Consider the following 23,630-nt stretch of genomic DNA (forward strand, 5'->3'; position numbering starts at 1 on the left):
CATTTTCAAAAGTGGATGCTTATTTTGTAATAGATTTTTATAGGTATATCTAGCTTTTTTTTTTTTTTTTTTTTTTAACATTAGTTTTGTAGTGAAATTATATACTATTTCCCATTTATATATATATATATATATATATTTCCTGACAGTCCATTATGTAATATTTAAGCATCCTGAATGCCTTAGAGGAATGGACATTCCAGGCAGAGAAAGAAAACTGCATTTTGGTTAAAGGCTCTAATTCACAAGCCAATGAGAAATTAAAATCCTAAATATATATAGCCTTTGAAATATTTATACTGTACTTTCAATGGGATTAACAGTGCTGCTCTAAATACTACGTCCAGTCTAGTTATTTCAAGATGGTATCGCTATGGATTTCAAGCTGAAATGTGCATCACACAGAAATTAAACAGAGGGGACCATGTCAGTTAATTGTTCTGAGCACTTCCATGTGTATAAAGCATGAGGACACTTTCTCGGCCTCATGATTATTTACATGTTTTATGTTTTCTTTATTTCTCATTACTGAAAAAAATAGCTATAAAGCACCTCCCATAATAATCTTTTTAGATATTACTCTTGATATGAACACCATGAAACTTGATTCAGGAAAACAGATTTCTGGGTGAAGGATACACATCTGATAACACACACATATATATTTACAAGCAATTCAGTTTCAGAGATTAGCAATATTTTTTTTAACTCTGCTTTTAAAGCTCAGTTTATCTATTGCAAATTGAGTTTGCACTTCATAAATATCACAAGTAAAAAGTCTACAAAATGGTGTTCTGCTTTTTATGCAACAAGCTATTGGAAAACCAGGAAATAATGTATTATGATAGTGATTTTTCTCAGTAAATTAATGGGTTCAGACTGAGATGCTGTAAAGACTTTAAAAATCTGGGCACCCATGATTCAGATACTAACAAATCACACTTTTTAACTATTATTAGAACTCATACAAATATAACCTCTGTGAGCTTGCTTTCCTCATAAATTGTGTGTTACTGGGATTTACCCAGAGTAATCTTTCTCTTTTAAAAAATGTCAGCACACAGTTCACAGCCTATTAATATGGCAATATTATTTCCAGAAATAAGGAAAATAAGTCTCTATCTCAAGCAATTAAAATTATATAGCTATGATATAAGTAGAGTATCTTTCATTTAATTCAGGTCTGGTAAAACTACACCACTATTCCAATCCAGTCTTTCATATTTTATTCAAATAATTGTCAAACCTTAAAGTTCCACCAGAGAACACAAAGAAGATAAAACTAAAAGAGTACTAGAGAAAAAGAACATTTATGTCCCTAGTAGATGAACTGCCATCTTGCTGCTGTATTCGTAGAAAAGAGTAATATTAACCAGAACAGTAACTTTTCCATTAAAGGTGAAGAGCTGTCTACTTGTGAAAGGAGATGGTTTTACCTGTCACAAAGCAAGAACAGGAAAATATTTCTCTATACTAAGACAATTCTGGAACACATTCTTGTTCTACTTTTGCTTGAATAATGAAACCAGTAATATATGATTCTATGATATTCTTGATGCAGTAAGACCGATGATGTATCTGTGTAGCTTTCAGCACATTTTTTTAGGAGGAAGCAGCCCAGAAAGGAGCCCAGAGAGGAATGTAGAGGCCCTGGATTTGTATATCAGAAGTGACTTTGGGTAGACATAAGTGTAGGTTGTTGGTTCCTGAGAAAAAGTGTCTGAACATGCTCTTCCTGCAGGTATTCTGAGCATTAGAGTTGCTTCTCCGCCAGGTGACACCAAGAGAGGCATCAGGGTTTCTCTGTTAGCTTACTTGCCTTTACAGCATTGAGAATTAAGCTTACACAATAAGGCATAATTTGTACCCAGCCAGAATGAATGAGCACACATATCACCATTATTATATATCAGAGATTAATGCTGCCTTTGAGCTTTTCCAGAGAAGTCAATTTGTAACCGTATTTTTCTAACAAGCATGTCGGTAAGCAGCACGCAGGGAGAAGCATGTTTTTTTGTTTGTTTGTTTCTTTGTTTGTTTTCCAAATATATGCATATTTAAGTTAATATTCTGGTTTTGTTTGATTAAAAAATAAAATTCTTGCATCTTTATTATTTCTTTTTCCTTTGATTAACTTGTCTATTGGGCATTTGTGGCTAATGTGGATTTTCCTAGAATTCAAAACAGCTTCCTGGCAATATATCCAGCTGTGGTGGTTTTACCGTGCTAGGCAGTTGAACACCACAACCGCTCTCTCACTCCCCCTCCTCAGATGAGGAGGGGAAGAAGTAAAGGAAAGAACAACTCACTGGTTGAGATAAGGATGATTTAATTAAAGAGGGAAAAAAAAATAAATATATATATATATATAATTTAGGAAATATTATTATTAATTAAACAATTCAACTAAAGGGAAGAAAAGGGAAAGGGGAAGAGGAAGGGGGAAAGGGAATAACAACACAAAACAAGTAAAGGCTATGTGGAAGTGCAGAGGAAAGAAATTACTCTCTACTTCCCACAAATGAGCTATGCTTGACCATGTCCTTGAAGCAGGGCCTCAACGCACATAGCCGGTGTTTGGGAGGAGGACAGACGTTTTCGCAACGAGAGCCCACCCCTCCCCTCTTCTTCCTTTTTCCACCTTTTATTGCTGAGTGTGACATCATATGGTATGGAATATCCCTTTGGTTGGTTTAGGTCAGCTGCCCTGGTGATGTTTCTTTCTCACTTTTTGCCCACCCCCTAGGAGGGTCAGAGAGAGTCCTGATGCTGTGCCAGCACTGCTCAGCAGCAGACACAACACTGGTGTGATACCACTGCTGTTCTAGCTACAAGTGCAGAGCGCAGCACTGTATGGGCTGCTGCAGGGAAAGTTAACATCCCAGCCAGACCCAGTACACCAGCCCAAATAACAATATATATATATATATATATATTTTTTTTTTTCTGAAGCCAAAAGAAACCTTATTAGTCCTATTCAAATGTTTTTTGTATGCTATAGTTAATCTCTGGTTAAGCTTGTTCTGAGTTTTCGCCTTTATGTGCCATCAATTTTCAGAGAAGTTTTGTCTTTAGAAGAATATCTGTAAGACACTTTATTTCCCTATTGCAACTTTTCTTGTTGCAGTCAGTTCAGAGCTTTCTATCACTTTTTGGGAGCTGTATTTGGGAGTTAGGCTGCATAACAAACAGTGGCTGTAACAAGATTCAAGCCCCGTTGAGGTACCCTTTGTCCAAATCAAAATATATCTATGACTGGGAGCTTCTGACTACTGGGTAGAAAGTAGGGACTATTTGAATAATTTTGTATATGTATTTAAATTTCAAGACAAGAAATGTATCCCGGGCTCTGACAAGATGACAGTGTCATTTTTGACATTCTCACTTTGTAAGTAAATGGATAATCTCTTACAATGTAGTGTTTGTCAAAAACATCTGTAGAGGTAATTATTTCCCTTGTAGTAAGTCTTGTAGGAACAATTACAGCCTTTTAAATATCTCAGTAGCAATCATTAATGTTTATGTGTAAGTTATCAGTCAAATCAACGATATACTGGAGGCACCTACAAACAGCTCTGTTCCATAATTAGGAAGTGTTGCTTTAGTGAATTTCAAAAACAGAGTAAATGGCAGTTCATTTCCAGACAGCCTTTGTAGAAAAACAATAGCAGCATTCTAACATTTTTTTAAACTTTATTTATACTCCTAGTAACGAGAATGTGGAAGAAAAAACATTAGTCTTCTGAAAGTAAAATGTCCAAACTGTACCCTCAGTAGCATGAATTATATATATATATATATATATATATATATTTTTTTTTTTCCCAGCCAGTTATGTCATGGTATTTCCCAGATACTCCGGTCAAGAACTGCAAAGTACCTCTACATAGCAGAGCTTCCAAATGGTTTTACTATTTAAATGGCAGTTCTCTGAGGTTAAAGTCAATGTTTTATACAAACTCTAAAATATACTGCAACTGGTTTTTAAACAATGGAAGCCTGTTTCTGTAGCCATGACTGGAGATCTACTATTTAATAAGAGCTGAAGCTCACTAGTCTGAGAGAAGGTACAAAATGCAGATGCCTTTGGCTCAGCTGACACAGTCTCCCACTGACACAGTATTTTGCAGGCTACTTTTTTGCTTCTGGCATGGTGCAAATTTACAGTTCAAGTCATATATTTCAAATATAGGCTTAAGGTTAGCCACAAAACAACGAAAATAATTCCACACATGGTATACTTTCACATTATTCCAAGGGTCACTCTACCCTTAGCCTTCACCTGTTGCTGCTGTGGGGTGTCCCATTGATGTAGTCCTTACTCAGACTGCCCCAGTAGCACCTTCCTGAGGATGGGTGTTAGAGAGCATTGAACCAAACCCAGGTTGTCCTTTGGCAGTGACGATACTTCCATCCTCAGCAAAGAAGAAAGTCGAGTTAGGTCAGAGGGTATTAAAACCTCAGCTTGTCTCTTAGTCCAGGAAGAGCTGGAGGAGCACATCTCCTACAGACATTAGGGAATTGCTACTTGTATATAGACATGCATCCATACCTAAGTGCTAAGGGACCTGTTGTGGAGAGAGTTATTCATTGTTTGGCTAGATTTTGTTGTTTTATTAATGCAGTCTACATTTTATACCATCCCTATGCAATTTGTCCTAGAAGGATATCAAATCCTTAAATTTGAAATGCTAGAAGGGGGCTATAAAGGGTGGAATCTAAGGATGGAATTGTCGGGGGAGGGGGAGCACAAAATATATGTGATATATGATACAAAAGATCAATAAGAAAAAAAAAACAAAAAAACAACAACAATAACAACAACAACAAAAAAACAGTAATATCTATGCAATAAAGAGAAATGGAAAGGCTACAAAATAATGGGCCATTAAAAGAGAAGGCCATTTCCCAATTAATAAACTAAATCTCAATGTCTTTCTTCATATAGGATATATAGAAAGCCCCCCATGATCTATTATTTTCCAAAGTCTTTACTCTTTAGATTTACATAGATCTCCAGTAAAGGATCATGAAATTGAATTTATTGGTGTAGTTCCAAGTGTGAAAGAAAATTTTCTTCCTGATAAGTCTATTTTTCCTTTTAAAATTTCCACTTATTTCTTTGTCCCACTTTATCTTACTACATGTTTCACAGTGGTGATAGCTCACCCCTGATGCTCTGAGACTTGCCACATAAGATGTCTGATGGTAGACTTGGCTGAAGGTAGTAGTGGAAGACAGAAAGAAGTTCAAAGAATACCCACAGAGTTTAATGTAGGAGTAGAAAATCTTTAAAGATTAGAATGTACAATCTTCAGCTAATGACTAGAATGTAATACATGCTTCTTGTAATTTACTAAAGTGTTGTTGTACTGTTTTCAGAATATTGTTATAGAGATTATATACTTCACCTGGAAACCAGAAGTAACTAATAGGGTTGAATATACAATGATAAGTGAAGTGCCAAAATTCATATTTATACTCCTCTGAGTACTAGGTAGGTTTGTTGAGAATATTTTCCTTTAAATAATAGGCTTAACTGCAGGCTGCATTTTAATAACCAATCCTTGCAAAATCCAATCCAGAGTTTTTGTTATTTCTTTGGAATATTCATAATGATATTTTTTTTTGTTACTGTTAAAAAATAAAATAATAGTAAAAAAAGATGTTTCATATGAGTTTTGAAATGTTATATGCATGACATCTTTATTGATCATGTACTCAGTAGGACATTTGTTTAAATGTTTGTAGTACAAACAGCAGCAATTCATATGAACAGTGTTAATCATCAGTTCTCCTTTAATTAATACTTTCTTATGGATATTTTTTTGAGGTTTATTGCTTCAAAATATCATTCAACTAATGAAAAAAAGTCTAGTGAGCATATTTTATCTCTTGTTCACACAGTTATGGGTGAGGTGGAGCTCTCAGGAAAGGAGAACATTACTCTTCTCCTGAGGGGACCATCTGGGGAAAAAGCTTTGAGAGGAGAGGAGATGTGACAGTTTTTTTTTTTTTTTTTTTTTTTTAAGTTTAAAATCTTTTCAATTACTTTAGCAGTGAGAAGTCAGTCATGTTTTGGAGTCCTGGCTGACACGGGCTTTCTCTCTGCTATGTACTGCCAGTCCCATACCACTGCTCAAGTTTGCTTTGTTGCATTTAATTAAAACAACTAATGTTTTACTGGGTCTGGAGAAAAGGACTGGAGGAGGAATTATAGGTCACTCCAGGTTAGGCCTCATATACCAGAATGAAAATACCATAGAAACTTTTCTAGGTATGTGGGAAAGATGTCACTGAATTGATGGAGATGACTGAAAGAACATGGTAATTTCAGGTATTCTGAATTCTCACTGGACCATTTCCAAAAAAATATTCAGAAATGAGCAATTAAACCATTTATTCAGCTTTTTATTCATGATGGTCTTGATTTTCTTTATAGAGCCGTGACAGGGTCACAAAAAATACTTCTTGCAACCACTGCCATGGACAAAAGACTTTTTTATCTCATCAGTAGGGAAATGAACAAATAAACTAGATATTCCTTTTTAAACAAAGTCCTTTAGGCTAATGAATAAAGAAGTCATTTGGGCTAATAATAGTAATTTGGGTCAATGATTGAAAGGTCAGTTGGATCATCTTTGAAATAAATTGAAGTTAGTCTGACATGCACCAAAATATGTCTTTTACTGAAGAGGTAAAGAAAAAAATCGTCAGATGTCCAGGGAGGTACATCACACTAGTAATCTAAAGTTCCAGATTACACCTGAATTTGGGGGTTATTTGAGTCAGTTAGTCTTGCTCAAACTGGTGAAAGCCTATTAAGCCTGAGATTTTGACCTAGCCAAATATAGGTATCCCATATTTACGGTCAGAATTGGGAGCTCTAAGGTCAGAACAAGGGGAGGCATGGATTCATGCAAGTAGGGCTATAGAAAAAGGGTGGTAGTTTATATTAAAAAATATATGTTTGTCCATTTTTACAAGGTACTTGCCCTAAGTTATTTCCTTTATTTTTCTCAAACGCAGGTCATGTACAGTTGCTAATCTAGATATGAGAGGTTTGCTTACTCATAGATTTTTCAAACCAGAAGTATTTATAGAACCCAGGGAAGCTGGAATATTTTCAAGGCAAATTATTCTTGGTTGAGATGTAATGAATATACTGTTTAAAAACAAACAAACAAAAAACAATGGAGCACACAAAATTTTGGGAATTCACTTCACTAAAATGTTATGAGAAGAGATGAAAGATGAGAAAACAGTAATAGGTAAATATTGTTGAGAAGTTATAACCATAAAAATTGTGTTAAGTATAAGGAATAAAATATTTAGAGATGACATTGTGGGAACAACAAGAGGGATGTTCATGTTTTGCAAGTAGTCTGTCACTGAAAAATAAAATACAAGAGTATACTCCGTCTAAAGCATCTGTGGTATACCAAATGGAAAGTTACAAACAAAACTAAACAAAACAAATTCCCTGCAATATTTAGGGCTAGAGAAAATTATAGCCTTCCTTACATTTATCTCTGTCATTTTCTCAGAAATGTCAATTACCTTCTTCAGTTTTGAATCTTTTAATGAGCTGCAAACTGTTCAATATCATTTTGTATGCATGTTCTTTATTATATTTATTTTTCAATTGGGCTTTGCTGCTAAATTTTGAGAAAGGAAGGAAACTTGACCTTAATATATTAAAACTATAAAAAGATATACTTTACTCATTAAATTCATGAGTAAAATATGCAAACAGAGCATTTTTTAGTTCAACCAAGTGGTATCTACTTTTATAATCTGTGGAGTCAAATTCATTCTTGTTTATGAGTTTGCCGTCATGATTGGTATCTGCACCTAAAACATACATTATGAAAGAGATCATTATGGAAGTATTTAATTCACATCCTATATTTCCCAGCTAGCAAAGCAATGGGATTCATTGGAGTGAATGAAACTGAAGCCTCAAGCCAGGAAAAAGAAAAAAAAAACCACCCCGCATGGCTGCAAGCTGGTGAATGCTTGTTGCGCAGTTATCAGCCTCCTCCTGTGGCAGCAGCCAAAGAACATTTTTAATTATGGTCTCTGGATTGGGTTTTTGAAGCTTGTGCTGTGTAATACCGCTGACATACAATGGCTCTTCCTTTCACTGTCACACACAGTAAACAGGATGCAGCCTTCATAAACTCCTTGTTTCTGAGCTCTTTTTTGTGAGCTGTTTTTGAGCTGTCTTGGGGCTGGTGGTACGACACTATGGGCACCGGCAGCCTCTGAGCAACTCTCTAAGGTACTCCACTGTGGACCACAGGGAATAACAGAAAACCACAGGCTTAGGTTCATGTCTGGATTTTTTTCAACATCTCAGTGGTTTTAAATGTACTGTGAAAAGAGAAAATTGAAAAAAGAGAAAGTTGAATTTTGCTGGGTACCTCACGCTTGTCTAAATGGATTGCAAATGGATTGCACCACTAAATAGTGGAGTGGTGTTACTTTCTGTAAAAACAGTAACTGATGTTTTCTGACTGCTTCTCTTTCTTCAAACTTATTGATAATGTCACTAAATTTCATTTTTCCCATGAAAGTGAACCAACTAATATGATTTTCAATCTGTTGTTTCAACCTTTTGAAGGACATAGTCCTATTATTTTTCCTCCTCCTGTCATGTTATTTTTGATTTCTCTATTCTGTAACATGAGATCTAGTTCAGTGCTGTTAAATCAAGGCTGTTTTACATTCTTGTGAATCACTATAGTTTCTTAGGGCTCCAAACTACAGACGTTACATTTTCTTCTGTTTGTACTTTAAAAGGATCAGGCTGCTCAAAAGTTCCTGTCCAGCATTATAAATATCTGGAAAGCACATCTGGAGTCAAATCAGGTATGCTTTTGACAAGCATCTGGTAAAGCAACAAAGGTTTTTAGGGAAGAAAAGCATAAGAGTGACAACTGGGGGAATGAATTAAAAATATTGCATCTGCTGTTCAGGACTCTGGAGCCATTTTATTTTTCATACTTTCTAAGATTTAAAATTCATTGTTATACCAGATTCAACAAAAGGGTAGCTTATGCCCAAAGAACTGAAAAATGTCAATTAGGTGAGAAAACAATGAGTTTTAAAGATGGAAATTTGTCAATAGTACATGTGCTGTCCGTAGTTAATCTGACTGCTCTTCAAAATAGACTTTGCTCCTGTTAGGGTATATACTCAGATAATGAGAATGATTGCAGATGTTCCACTTCTGCTAAGAAGCTGGCAATGTTTTTGTTTGTTTGATTGATTGTTTTTCCTCTCCTGCATGATGTTCAAGTCTTTACAAACTTTTGCATTTTAATGTGTGTGTAACCAAAACAAGGCTCTTGTAAATATATGTTTTTATAATCCAGATTGGAATAAGCATTTAGGCAAAAATTTCCGGGACTCTTTATGAAATGCTTAGGAGGTTTTAGTGCGTTAACACACAGTGAAGTAAATGGCTGTGTTTGAAACAAAATAAAAAATCACTTAGAGGGTCAGAAATCTGTGTAGACTCCTAAACTTACTTATGCCATAAGTGGAATGATTCAGGTTTATGTCAGCGGGCAGGCTACAGCTGTTGTTCTTGAGCTGGCATTTTCTCAGGCTGCCAGAAAGCATCTGCATCACTGGGCATGTTCTGTATATTAGAGCAAGAAGAGCAAGAGCTGCAGGACCTTTACTCTCTGCAGCCGATCAGAAAGGACAGCAAAATCCAACCAGGAGCAGTATGCATTTCTGCAGCCTCCTCTAGCCTTCACCTCCACTGAAATCTTGTTAAAAAAAAAAAAATAGCAGGAGTAAGGATGGTCTGGTCTGCAAACACAGATCATTGCAAGAAAAAGGGTTAGGGGTACCAAAGTAGTGGACTAAGTGGCTCAACCTGGATCCTGGAACAACAGAAATCTGTATGGAGGTTCCCACCATCTGGGAACTGGGCACCCAGGTATTTCTTTGTGTCTGTTATCAGTGTGGGATTTATTTATTTATTTATTTATTTATCATGAAAGTCTGCTGTTTTTTGCCTTGAGCTAAGGATGATGGAAATTATTTATAAGCTTTTTATAAACCTGGTACAAAAGGTTTTGAAGTTATTGACAAGGAGCAACAATAATAAGATTATGGACTTGTAATTGAGAGATAAATAGGAATAGCTGCAAGGAGAAATATATTTTAATTTATAACCATTTGTGCTCTGCAGTGACTTTCAAATAATTTGGTGGGAATATTATTTGTTCTTTTTTACAAGAAAATCTTTAGAGAGTCCAAGTCAATAAGACTTTTTTGCCATTAAGACAAATTTTTGCCAATAAGACAAATGCCATTTAAAACAGTACTTTATGTTTGAATTTATGAAGCAACAAGTTAGAGAGAAATCTGACTGCAATTTCTCATCTTGGCAATATGTGTCAGAATTCAGTGTTGTAATGATTTCCCATACTTTTCTTATGTCAATATTTCAGAGAAGGAAGAAATGCAGTTATTTATAGACTTTTTCCCGTAATTATAAATATGATCCATACTCCAGGTTAAAAGAAATGGAGAGTAAATATACCAGGAAATATTTATTAATCTTGTTAGATTATGTATATATATATATACATATATATATACATGTAATAGTGGACCGAGATACACCAGTCAGTAGCTAAATAATACTTTAAGTTTTTTTTTTTTTTTTCTGAAGTTATGGTAAAAACGGCAAATACTGGGTTGTAAACTCAATTATTTTTTCCACATTTCTTTGTAGTGCTATCCTAAGATGTTATATTACTAATGACTCTTTTCAGTGGTAGAAATAAAATATGTACCCTTGTTTGCTATGGTGTCTTTTTCATATGTGAGTACTATTATAAATAAATAACACAAAAGATTTTATCATATTTGTATGGTCATTAATTACAGAGAATACCTAGTTTAACTGCATTTTATTCTGGTTCGACTTGTACTGAAAACACTGAACACTGCAGAGACATTTTAAACAACATTTTTTGGTTTACTAAATGGGTAGAAAATTGGTCCATGGTAACAGGGAACATAATACCTAATATAGACATATGTGCATGTCTCTACATAATAATAATGTTACCAATTTGTGCAGGAAAAAAATGATACCTCATGTATTTTCTGAACTGTACACATTTAGCCAATTATCATTAGCTGTTTTTAACCTTTACAATAATAAATACTAAATAATATACCAATTACATGTCTTAACTAGAGAACTTTGTGCTTCTGTCATCTGCCTTGACAGAAACATGAAGGAAAATGAGACACCGAGACTTTACAAGTGATTCATTGGTTCTTTCAAAGCAATATACTTTTAAATCATCTTTTCATTTTTCTTTTCCTTGACAGGAGGCATTGTTGATAAGGATCTTCGTCACTACCTCAATTTACGGTTCCAGAAAGGTTCGGTGGACCATGAGCTCCAGCAGATCATAAGAGACAATCTCTACCTCCGCACAGTGCCATGTGAGTATGGTAGAGATGAACAAGTGTGTTTTCTTAGTGGCAACAGATTGTCTGAATTAATGCTGCTGAGGCCATTTGCAAAGTGCTGAGAGGTGGACCGTAGATGAAGCAGTCTCCCTGTAAATAGATTAATGGCTTGGTTTATGTCTTCCATGCTATTGCTGTGGAAATGAACAGTCTAATTCTGAATTAATTTCTGAAACTGCATGGTGTTTTCAAAGTTGGAGCTCTCATAAACTGTGGCTTTAGAATAATAATCTTTTTCTTCTGCAGTTTTAGAAAGCACAAATTTAAAGAAAAGAAAAAAAAAAAAAAAGGCACTTTTCTGGGCTGGTTAAATTGATGTCCAACAGAGAGAGTTTGATCTGCATCGTATTTCACCATAATACTTTACTGAATAGTACTGTGGCGTTTAGAATGCAAAAAGGCAACAGAAGAAACATGTAAAGTAGGAAACATTGCAGTTTAAGTGCAGCAGGCATGGACATGAAAGTTCAGAATGTGCATATGTGTTAGTTCTGTTGTGTGAGTGAATTGTATCTAAAAATGTTCTGAAACTTCTAGTATCATTTTATAGCTATTGAAAGTTTTCACCTACTTCTGCCATAGACATGAAATTAAGCAGGGTAATATAAGCCACGTGAGGCCATCAGAGCCATGCCTTTCAGAACAGATCTGCTTGGTGGACAGATGATATATCATTTGTGATGGAATGAAGTTCTGATATTCTTCCCTCATAAAACAGTTGCTCAGTAGACAAAAATAAAATTAAATAAAATAAAAATGGTGCTTCTCTTGAAAGCAGACGTTTTCTGGCAAAGAAAACGAGTGCCTTTGAATCTGTAGGCAACTTCACAACATACTTTTGAATGCTACATTCTTTCATTACATTAGAGAATGGAGCTTTAAAGTACAAAAAAAAAAAAAAAAAAAAAGAGAGAGAGATAAATACAATGTCTTAATTTGAGGGGTTCCATTCATCCCTTATTAGAAAGGAACGTGGACAAAAAAAATAAAGAATGATTACCTGTAGATTACCTGTACACAGAAAATCAAAAACACTCTATCTCTGTGACATTTGTGCTGAATTAGGTTTGTCTGAAGGTGCTAAGAAACATCAGACCTGAAATGCAGAGGCAAGTACAAAGACGTTTTGAGATTAAATCTCTCTTCTTAAGATGCCTGGGTGTCCATTAGCATAAGAGTATACTTACTGTAGTCCCACCACACACTTCTTAATGCTGGAGATCCAGGTTTAAACAAAGGAAAAAACAATAATATTACAAATATTGCACATGAGTAACAGATACTGTGTATGGGCAGTAGGGCATGAAAACTCTGTTATTTGTTTATTTGTTTATCTTAATCAAGACAATAATAAAATCTTCTCATTATTCAAGTGAAATACAGTACCAGCAGGAACAAATTTATCATTCAAACAGGAGCACTGCAACCACAAAGACCACAATTTGAAACCTATGAACACTCAAGACTACCTCTCCTTTCTGCTGTGATTTATGCGTCTTCTGTGTCATCATATATGGCTAGATTCTTGAGTCATTATCATATTACATTTTGAGCAGTTTTAAGAAAGAACCAGATTTTCAAAAATTATTACATTTTGAGCAGTTTTAAGAAAGAACCAGATTTTCAAAAATTTTAGAGTGACATGGATGACAGCTTCTGAATCATGAGGTAAACAGATATGTTCTTGGATGGAGTGGAAGAATCTTTTTGATAGGAGTGAAAGAATAAATAGTGCCCAAGAACAAATGACTTTTTAAAAAAAAAAATTCTTAAAAAGCCTATAAAAATGGCTGTATTCTGAGAAAAATAAATTAACAAAAGAAGACAGGGTTTGCTAAAGCAGCTTCCATAATCAAGTCGGTGAAAAGGACACCCTCACACAGATTGTAACCCAGATTTCCCTTTCATCATAATTGAGAAGAATCCTTTTTTTTTAATGCAATTTTATTCTGTCTCCAACATTCCTGTTTCAGAGGGAAAATGATCAAAACTTTTTTTTTTTTTTTTTTTTTTCCCATATAAATTAACTATTTTTTGAATTATGAACTTACTTTTCAAGCGTGCTGATATTCAAAATTTTGTCCGTTGGGCAGTCTTTGTTTTTTGGCAGTCCTTTTTTCTGGAAGCTCTCTATATAATTGGAGAGAAATGGTTCTGAACACTGTACTTAAGAACTGGTAGGGAGAAGATTTCTCTAGTAAGCAGCAGTAATATTGAACTGACTATAACATTGCCCACAAGTTCACTGAATAATGAGGAGTCTAACCACATGCTCATTACAAATCTTTCATCAAATGTTGACACAGAAAAAGCAGTATGCAGTTGGTCAAATTCTTGTGCAGAAAAATATAGAGAGCCAACTGCAGATAATGCAGCCTTTATTTCCAACGACAAGGTTGTAACATAAACAGAACAAATCTGAAAAAATAGGTGACAACCTTTTCACTTTAAAAACACACCCACAATCTTTCCTCAGTTATTGAGGTATAACTGCCAGTGAAACCAGAAGAATGTTTATAAGAGAGTCCTTGACCTTAAGTTTTTACTGTTCTTTGCTTTTTGTTAAGATTGACAGCACTGGCCCTAGCAATGCAGTGGACATGACCACTGATTGCTCAGCCATAGGCTTTACAGGTCAGACTAAGACATCTTTCACTTACATAAAATGAATAAGTGTTTTCTGTGAAACTAGGAAGCAGAGAACCAAATCCATACCTGTTTTAAATCAAGATAAGCCACATGTAGTTAGATCAGGTAAAATGGTATTTACGAGACAAGAATTTGAATTTTAAATTATATTTTACCCTGTGTGCATCAAAGGGTGGATTGGCAAGGAATGCAAGATATGAGAATAATCAACTCTGCCCTCTGGAACTGGCCACTGTGGATGGGATGAACTGCTTGGTTTTGTGTTCCTTGCATTTCTCTATTTTTAGTATTGTGGTGCTGCTTTCTACAAAATTAGAAATGACCATGTAATCCTAAGAGTCAAATACTGCCTTCCATAAGTGGCTGCAGTTCACAGTGCCATATGAAATTGATTTTCACTGCATTGTCAACACATATATCCCAGGGCAGAATGTACGATTGTATTTGCAGCAGTTGAGATGCAGCCGTTAACTAGCTCTGTCCCCAGAGCTGTGTGACAGCAGTAATGAAACTGATACATAAAAAAGAAAATGAAGAAAAAGTTCCATTAATTTGAAGCTGAGTTAGAAAAGCAATAAGGTCAAGAAACTGAAACTTTTTTTAAAGATACAGTATGACAAATAATATACAAGGAAATATGCACTCTTTACAAAACAGACAGTGGTCTTCTGTCAAGGTACAGCACTTGTTTTAATTCAAGCAGGAGGATTGGACTTCTGGTGTTGAGAAACCAAAAATACAGATGAGAAGTATGCTGAGGATCTCAGAAGAAAGCAGAAGAAAATAAAAGGCAGTTCTAGGAGAAAGAAGAGTTCACAGCTCTCTATATCCGAAAAAACCTGATTGAAGTTTGCTTCGTGCATTTTCTTTTTCCCTTTCAGTTGTATGGGTTTCATACCCTAAATTTATTCATAAGTTTTTTAGGAGCATTGACCACTGAGCTGTACTATAATACAGAAAAATTTTCATGGTAAGATGTGGTAGTTTTTAAATACAAGCAAGCAATATTTGAATTTCTGTCCAAATTTCACCAAGAGAAAGGCCGCAAAATGCATCTTAGACTGTGAGTGTTACAGGCAGACAACAATTTAGTCATGCTGAACCTTATGCATGGTATTACTGTAATTAAACTGCAGTTGTTATGTCAGCAAGCACCTTTCCAGTCTTACTGAAGGAAGAAGACTCAAAATTCATGTCATAACAAAAATGAAACTTTGAGGATAATATGTGACAGGAAAGCAGTTTTGGTAGTGACCGTCATATGGTCATTCCTGTCTCCTTTGATATGTCCTTCCAAGAAATTGCAAATTTTGCTTTCTTAAGAGCTTGCAAATTAGCGGAGCTGTGGTTGAAAATAGTCTGTATGCTTCCCTCCCAGACAGGGAACATGAAATGATAGTGGAAGACATTCTGATTAAACAGCACTGTTAAAATTCAAACAATGACAAGCTGATTCATAGAAGTAAAAAATCATCTATTAATTTGGAGAGATTACCACTGATATATCCTCTGGGATATAACATCAGAACAACAGTAGTAATTGGAGTTGCTCAAATGAAATACTCTATCCCACTGCACTGATTTACACCAGTGGAGGTTGCAGCCCAGAAGTTGGGCCATGTTTCAGAAGCGATAATGTGAAATTTAAAAAAAAAAAAGAAAGGGCATTTAGAAAAGCAACAGTGATGAAAATTTGAGAGAACTTGGTGTACGGTGCTGGCTTATTGCACTGGATAACAGTATTACTATTAGCACAGAAGTCTTGTAGGAAGGATGGATTATTTTTAAAAAATGTCAGCTACGTAGGAATAAAGGTTCAATTTGTGACTCAGCCACATTCTGTATGTGAGTGACCATGGGCAAGAAATATAGTCATTATGTGCTACAGTTCTCCACATACGAAATAGTGATAATAATTCTTCCCTTTGCTTAGTCTGCCTATTAGCATTATGATTGCTCTCTGTTAGGTGAATATGGGCAACTCACTGAACTGCAAATTTGGAATCTCTGAACACTTAATAATATCCATCCTTTCTCCTGTGATTTCTTATTTTTATTTATCTACTGTATATAATTAGATTCTTAGGTCATTGTTATATTACATTGTGAATGACTTTAAATAAGAGCCACATTTTCAAACATTATTTTGTTCTATTCTATTCTAATGTAATCTAGTCTTTGTATAAATACATTTAACCTGCATGTTGAAGTATTGTCTGTGTACTGTTTAAATGTTATACGTTACGAAGCTCTTCTGTTTATTGTCTAGTCCTCCTCCCAGAAGATAAAGTGTATGCAGTGAAATTTTTTGTTTTGGCTGGACGTGCTTTTGTTTGTCATATATGGGAAAGGTAGTTACGGGAAAGGTAGTGCCATTAGTTTTTTTTTTTTTTTTTTTTTTTTTAGAGATATTGAAGCTAATAAAATTTGTTTCTCCTTGGAACAGAAAGTGCTGCAGGGTGGTAAGGACACAGCCTCAGGGGAATTCACTCCACACTTTCAACCTTTGAGAAAGATTCTTCTCCACAACAATCAGTGTTTTCCCCTCTGGCAGAGAGGTTCATTGCATTAGGAGGCTGTAGTCAATTATAGTCTTCTTCATGGGTAGAAATCCAAAGAAGTAAGGAACCTCTGGGTTTGTATGTACTACAGTATGCCGAAGCTTTTCTCCCCTGCCCCTCTTCTCTGGCACTGGACCTCATAGTTGTTATCATAGAACATTAATTTGAATTACTTCTAATACTTTTTGATTTTATATGAGTTACTATAGAAAGGAGCGAACAATAATGGGTAAATATTGAAGGAAATCCCAATTAAATACCAGGGTTTTCATCTGAATTTTCTGATTTCAGAGCAGACGAAAGAGTAAGATAAGTGAATTGGGCAACAAACACCTATTGGGTGAGGGAACACACAACTCAGGAGCTGTGTTTGTAGTTCTGCTGCTCTAAATAAGGGTGTGAGCTATATTTGACTAATCTATATTGATCTTTCAAATTTCATTTTTAAAATACTTTGTCTTCTAAAAAGTATATAGCCAAGAACAAAGGGAATGTGTGAAACAGACTTGCTGGGGGTTTCATGTATTTCATTGTAAGTTAGTTCACTATCAAAAGTATCTTTCAAGAGTGGAAATTCAGTGCACAGCTTTGGTCTAAACATTAAAAAAAAATAATAAGACGAAGAAGTCCAGATATCATCTGTTCAAAGATCTGCTACTTTGACGTCATGTGGATCTATTCTTAGGATAAAATAACCTGTGCTTAGCACACCAGACTGACAAGAAATGCCCACATGACTGGAAATAACAGTACCTAACTTTAATGACTACTTTATTCTTTCAGACAAGTGTTAGCTATTGCTTAGTCTTGACTTTGATGGCTCAGAATAGAGCATTGCAGAGCTCTAGGGAAACATTCTTGTTGTTGTGAATCTTACCAGAACACACCGCCAAGGTGTATTTAAAGCAGAATCATTGGCATATTCAGCCATTTTTGTATCTCAAGCAGAATTAAACCAAATCAGGTAATTAAATGAGACGAGTGCCTCACTGTGCTATATGTAGCACAGCCACTGGTATCAGATTAATATGAAGAGGTCACTGCTTCAAATAACTGACAGCCTAAATAGAGGAGGCAAAGAACAGTAGACAGATACACTCACAGCACAGACAATGCCTGAATTGACTTCCACAAGATGGAGCATTGGTTAAACCCCATGGACCTTCCTTTCTTTTCCACTACTACATGTAACATCTTTCCCAATTACCACCTGGAATTGTACACAGTACACTGACCTGTTTCTCTAAAGACACAGGCATTGTATGGTTAAAAGTGATTGACTTATGTGTCATGTTTTGACTTTTCTGTGTGAATTTATTGGTGGTGGTTTTGTCTGTTTCAGAGCAGATGTTGTACCATAACAGCACTCTACTGCCTTGCGGCCAGCATGAAGCATTGCTCTGTCTCAGAGTTTCTTCAGGCTGTGAGCACTGCATTGTCATCAGTGGGAAGCCAGAAAAGAGCCTCCCTCCCCCGCCCCCCCCCCAAATATATGAATTATGATTTTATCTTAATTAAGATATAGTGTAAACAAATGCCCGAACTTTATCTACAAATTGCATGGTTGATAGAAAACTCTGAACTTTTTGTTAGTCGTGAGAGATAAAACACATAATTTTTGTCACCTTTGCTCAGGAATTTCACAGTTCGACTTATTGAAGACAGCAACTCTCAGCTATTCAGCGACTCATTCATCTGTTTTAAATACTGTTATGTTATATAACAGATATAAAACATGTTGAATACTAGATGAGAAGTTTAGTTACAGTATTTGTGCTGATTACTCCAAATAATCCATTTTTATTTTTGAGGAGTCTTTCTAGTGTTGCAAAATGAATTCTCCAATTCACGTGATACAAAGGGATGAAAGATAGTGACAGTTTTAAAGGAATTTTGATGATAGCACTAATCTTATTGATTATTTGAGAACTAGAGGGAAACTAGAGAGGCTATAGCATAAATCTGATAAAGTACTTTGTCCCTACAGAACAAGAACAATAAATAATAGGAGAGTTCGCAATTAACTTACTTTGAGAGTAGAAGTCATAGCTCTTGAATCGCCTAAAGCAGCTTGAAGTTTGGGCAGTCTAGATAGAGACTTTACCTAGGACAGTAGGATTTGCCAGCCTGAAGATCTTAGAACTACTAGTGACCTTTTCCTGAAATAACAAAACTATGTTTGAAATTATGAGAATTCCTCAAAGGGTTTTTGAATCTTTGAGATTTTTGTCATGCCTTTATAGAACAATGTACCATTCATATTTTCTTGGTCTTATGAAAAAAAGAAATAATTGCAAGTGTTCTGTGCACAGTAAGCCAAGGTCAATATACTAGTGTCTCTAGCAGCACCATGTTTTAGGTACAAAAATATCGTGGCTAGATATTCCTCCTTTTGAGGAAGAAAGAAATAGTGAAGATCGAAGAGGTGCTTTTTAACATCTGAAGAGTAAATAAAGCTTTGGTTTCACCTGTGGGCATGACATTAATTTGTAATTTGTAATTTACTAGTGGAAAATGGTTATGAGGAAAACTCATCCCTGCAAGTGTTTTTCTTTTCATTTCACTTTACCCTGAGGATACCACTGTCCTGTTTTTGTCACATGTTGGTTTGAAACAACTTTATCTTTTTCATGTATCTCCAGATTTTGATTTCATCCAATGCACTTTTCTTTTTCTAGTCTATTACTGTTATTAACACATCAACCTCTCAACTAGCTATCAATCTAATATGGATTATTCAAATCATTCTGTCAGGTTTATTTCAGTGATACTGAATAGGGAAATGTTCTTACTGTGGAGATGGTAGAAATACATTTTGGTAAAAAATAATAATAAAAAAATAATTAAAAAAAAATAAAAAAATCAGAGATTCCAGATTGTATTTCAAAAGTATCCCTGAAAGCAATGATATGGATTTAAATGAAAAGCAGTCTTATAATTTCAACTTTAAAATTCTTGTCTTAAAATTTTAAAATGTTGGTATGAACATTTAAATTTAAAGGTTTTAGAAAGCATTATGTTTCCTAGTTATGGAGGTCTTTATTATTAAATTTCATAACAATAAATTATATGAATATTTTTTATAAATGTGTTTCGTTTGTATTTTGTGGAAAGTAGTCATTAATACCAGCAAGGTATTTATAAGATATTTCCAAATTGTTCACAAAAATAGTAGATTACTTTATATGTAGGAAAGACTGAAATTTACTCTAGGTGGCTGGTGGAGTAATTTCTACTCATGTTCTAGTGGCATTTTTCTAAGGACAAAATGCACACCACCACTCATTTCAAGTCATCTGTATTTTCTGATTCCTACGTTTGGTTTTGACTGACTGACAAGCTTTCTTCTTCAACTCATCTTGGTACCGGTATGAGTTCTTCAACTCATCTTAGTACTTGACTGGATTCTTGACCTGTCTTTTGGCATTTGTTAATCATATAGAAACATAAAAACGTCATTTCTCTTCAAGCTTTAATTATATATATAAAATAATAATAATAATAAAAAACTATAAAAAACCTGTCCCTTTTGCAAAAAATAGAATTCCTTTTTTTTTTTTTTTTTTTTTTTCTGCAGAAAAAGTTGTAGAGCACTTTCTAGAAAACACGATCACAGGTGTGCCAGGAATCACAGACAGAGCTCCATCCTGTTATGGCTTACTTACTTCATGGGCTACTAGCCCATCAGTTAATGACCTTCAGTTCTTTGAAAATTTTAAACCACCGTGGCATTCAATATGGCAATTTGGCAAAATTTTCTTTCAGAAGCTGTTTTTAAGATCTCCTGTTAGCAGTAGCAGCATCTGTAAAAATCTCTTTTTACTTTAGAGTTGGTCTATTCTGCATTGGACTAGATGCCTTTGAGAGGTCCTTCCAACCTCAACCATCCTTTGAGTTGTATAATAATCATCATTAAAAGACTACATCAAATCCTCACTGATTCTGAGCCTGTGCAATTTCTATTTGCTTCCATAACTGTGGAAAGTTATCAGCACTGCATACAGTGGATACTGGTGCAGCCCTGTCTTCCCTTCACTTTTTTTTGGAAAACACATGCAGTGAAGAGCGAGGACTCTGTCTTTTCTTTCTGTCCATAAAAATCCTCTGTAGTTCTCTGTGTAGCTGTTCTGTTTTGTGTAGTCTTGTGTAATAAAAAAACCTTCTTCTCTTTTGCCCTGACAGGGAGGGAAAAAGAGGCTCTAAGAACACACCCCTGTACAGTGTTATAAAGTTCTTGACATACTCAGTTAACAGTTGCAATATACACAAGTTAGCACAACTTGGTTCAAAGCCCCTCAATCTGCCATCATCATGCATCTTCTCCTGGTTGCCCTGTATTTTTCTAATTTCTAGCTAATGAGACCCATCTGGCTGCATACATTTTTTTCTGTCTGAATAGAAACAACTTATTTGCAAAAGATGGTAAAATCATTTCATGTGTATGAATAGAAGAAATTTAAATTGTTATAAATAGACTGGGGCTTCTCCAGTTGTTTTGTAGCTTTTGGCAAAGAATTAATCCTACACTAAAGCACTCGGTTATCCCAGGTCTGTGGAGTGTACATGTTTTATCATTCATCATCAAACACTACATGAGTTTTCATGGGTCTGAAGAGTGAAATAGAATGTAGCTGCTTAAATGTCTAAAACTGCCATTGGTGCCTAAGCCACCTTTCTTATTCATACTCCAGTTACTTTATATTTCATAGCAATAAAGGACCTCAAGGTTAGATCCACAGAGGAACATAGATAGGTTTAGGTAGATTTTTGGTACTTGTCTAGATCTGTGATCATTAAAACCCATCTCTTTTGTCATCTAGCTTTATGGAGAGAGAAAATTCATAGCTGCTTACATTTTTGTTGGTACAAGTTCTTGTGCACCTGAAACATTGGTCTGGGCAGTCACATGAATATCCTCATGTCAGGATTTATTCTGTGAGGGCAAATGCTCAAGTCCACCAAGGGATACATTTTATAGGTGTTGATGTAAAATGAAACAGACACTGTACAAAAGCACATAAGTCATTGCTTTTGTTTGAAAACATACCTGGTGGAGGGAGGAGACAAACACCTTACATTGCTGACTCTGTATTACTAAACTCTGGCAGACTCTGCTCCCCAAGCTGGTGTTTTGGTGTCTGACTCTGAGCCTCCATCCACTGGGCAGAAAAAAAGAAGGAAAAGAAGCTTTTGACTTGTGCCTGTAAGTTTTACACAGGTTGGAGAAGTTGACTTACACCAAAGCTAATGCTTAGGTGATAGAGCACTGTAGTTTTATTCCATATCATAGGCATGGCTCCTCTCCAGATATATCTCAGATTATATGTCTTCTAGATAATCTGGTGCAACTACATTCTCAAGCATAGGATAAAAATAAAAAATAAAAAATAAAAAAATTCTCCCACTTTCTTTCCAAGTCCTGTGAGAACATGGTGAAATGTACAGCTGAGTGAGTCATTCTACTCTTCAGGTTTTAATTCAAGGAGTATTTGAGTTAATACAGGGTTTCCTATTGTTTACCAAGGGCTATGGGACAGGATTTTTCCTGTGCCTTGTGTAGAATGAGGTTGGCTATAATTTTAATCTATAATGGCTATATTATTTTAGTCTTCATCTTTCTGTGTACTTCAAAAATAATTATAACTTCCTACAATGCTTCAAAACTTGCCCTGGGATCATAAGTCACTTTTATCTGCAAGGCAAATGCATCTGTACTTGTTTTGTGATTTGGGCACAAACTCCACTATCTAAATACACAGTTAAAATTGTACTGACTCAGAAACATCATAATTAGAGCCAGAAACAATTTAGTAATCTGGGTTTTAAAGCAGTCACAAAATAGTTATCATTCTGGTTTTGTACTTTTTAATGTCATGTCCTGGAAGAGAGCGATGAATTTCGGAGAAAATTTTTGCTTTCATCATCTTTACAAAAAGAGAGCTTTTAATTACTCCTGTTCTTTCCTGTCATTATCCTCAATTTGCATCTCCCAATTCTGAAATGTCTGGTAGGATTTTGTAGAGATTATTACTTTTCAGACTCTTCAGAATCAGATACAAGTTTATTTCTGGCCTGAAACAGAGCTGCTCTGTCCAAACTGGAGAAAAAACAAAGAAAGGCTAGGATATCTGAGAGACTCAGCAGTAACCATACTTCCACTAGTCTCCATTTGTTCCAGAAGATATTTGAAGTCTACAAGGGACTGAGTATCTAAGAGCACTTTTTTTTTTTTTTTCCTACTATATTGAGAAAATATCCAAGCTCTATGCTTTAAATAATTTATTTCTGTTAAGTAGTTCCTATTTTATTGAAATTCTTTTAAAAGTTCTGAAAAAGCAGTAAAGCCTAAAAGAAAAGAAAAGGCTTCTGCAAGATGCAATTATACTGTCTCTTTTTGTCCCTCTTTTATTAAGTATGGAAGACTCAAGCAACAATAATAAACATAAGAAAATGTTAGCTCTTGTATAATCCTCCATTAGCATCATAAAAGAAAATTTTGAATAAAGATTAAAGGTTTGTTTTTTAAAAGAAAAGTTACAGATTTATGTTCTCTCTTCTACAAAAGAAAGAACCTCAAAAGAAGAGGAGTGTAAAGGAAAATGGAAAAGATAAAGTAGAAGGGTTTGTTATAAAAACAAATTATTTGTTTCTTGAGCCTCGTGTTTTTTGTCCATCAAACAGTGGAATGACCTGACAGGCAGACATGTCATGGGGGGAAAGGAAGTGCAGCTTTGTCCTTTTTCCTTCAGCTCAGTACAGACCTTGGAAGTGACATTGTAATTTTTCAGCAAGGGCTTCATGCAGTGAGCAGTGTGCACATAGACCAACTCTTCATAAACTACAGCAATGATATATCTTCTTTTGTTAACTTTAGGTCAAGTGAATATAATAATGACTTTATTTAAAGAT

At 35.1% G+C, this 23,630-nt stretch overlaps 1 protein-coding gene across 15 annotated transcripts in view; it reads left to right on the forward strand.

The window, feature by feature from the left end:
• MAGI2 (membrane associated guanylate kinase, WW and PDZ domain containing 2) overlaps positions 1-23,630 on the forward strand; it is a 775,806-nt gene that overhangs the window by 214,528 nt on the left and 537,648 nt on the right. For 13 of the 15 annotated variants that reach the window (XM_035346387.1, XM_035346542.1, XM_035346777.1 and 10 more), the window contains exon 2: positions 11,368-11,484. In XM_035346387.1, coding sequence (XP_035202278.1) covers positions 11,368-11,484 — 117 coding nt within the window. Of the gene's footprint in view, positions 1-6,224; positions 6,231-9,886; positions 9,956-11,367; positions 11,485-23,630 lie in introns of those variants that run through there. The other 2 variants (XM_035347565.1, XM_035347409.1) reach the window with 2 other exon arrangements.

This window comes from Oxyura jamaicensis, chromosome 1 (assembly GCF_011077185.1).
Source record: "Oxyura jamaicensis isolate SHBP4307 breed ruddy duck chromosome 1, BPBGC_Ojam_1.0, whole genome shotgun sequence".
Classification (NCBI taxonomy): Eukaryota; Metazoa; Chordata; class Aves; order Anseriformes; family Anatidae; genus Oxyura; species Oxyura jamaicensis.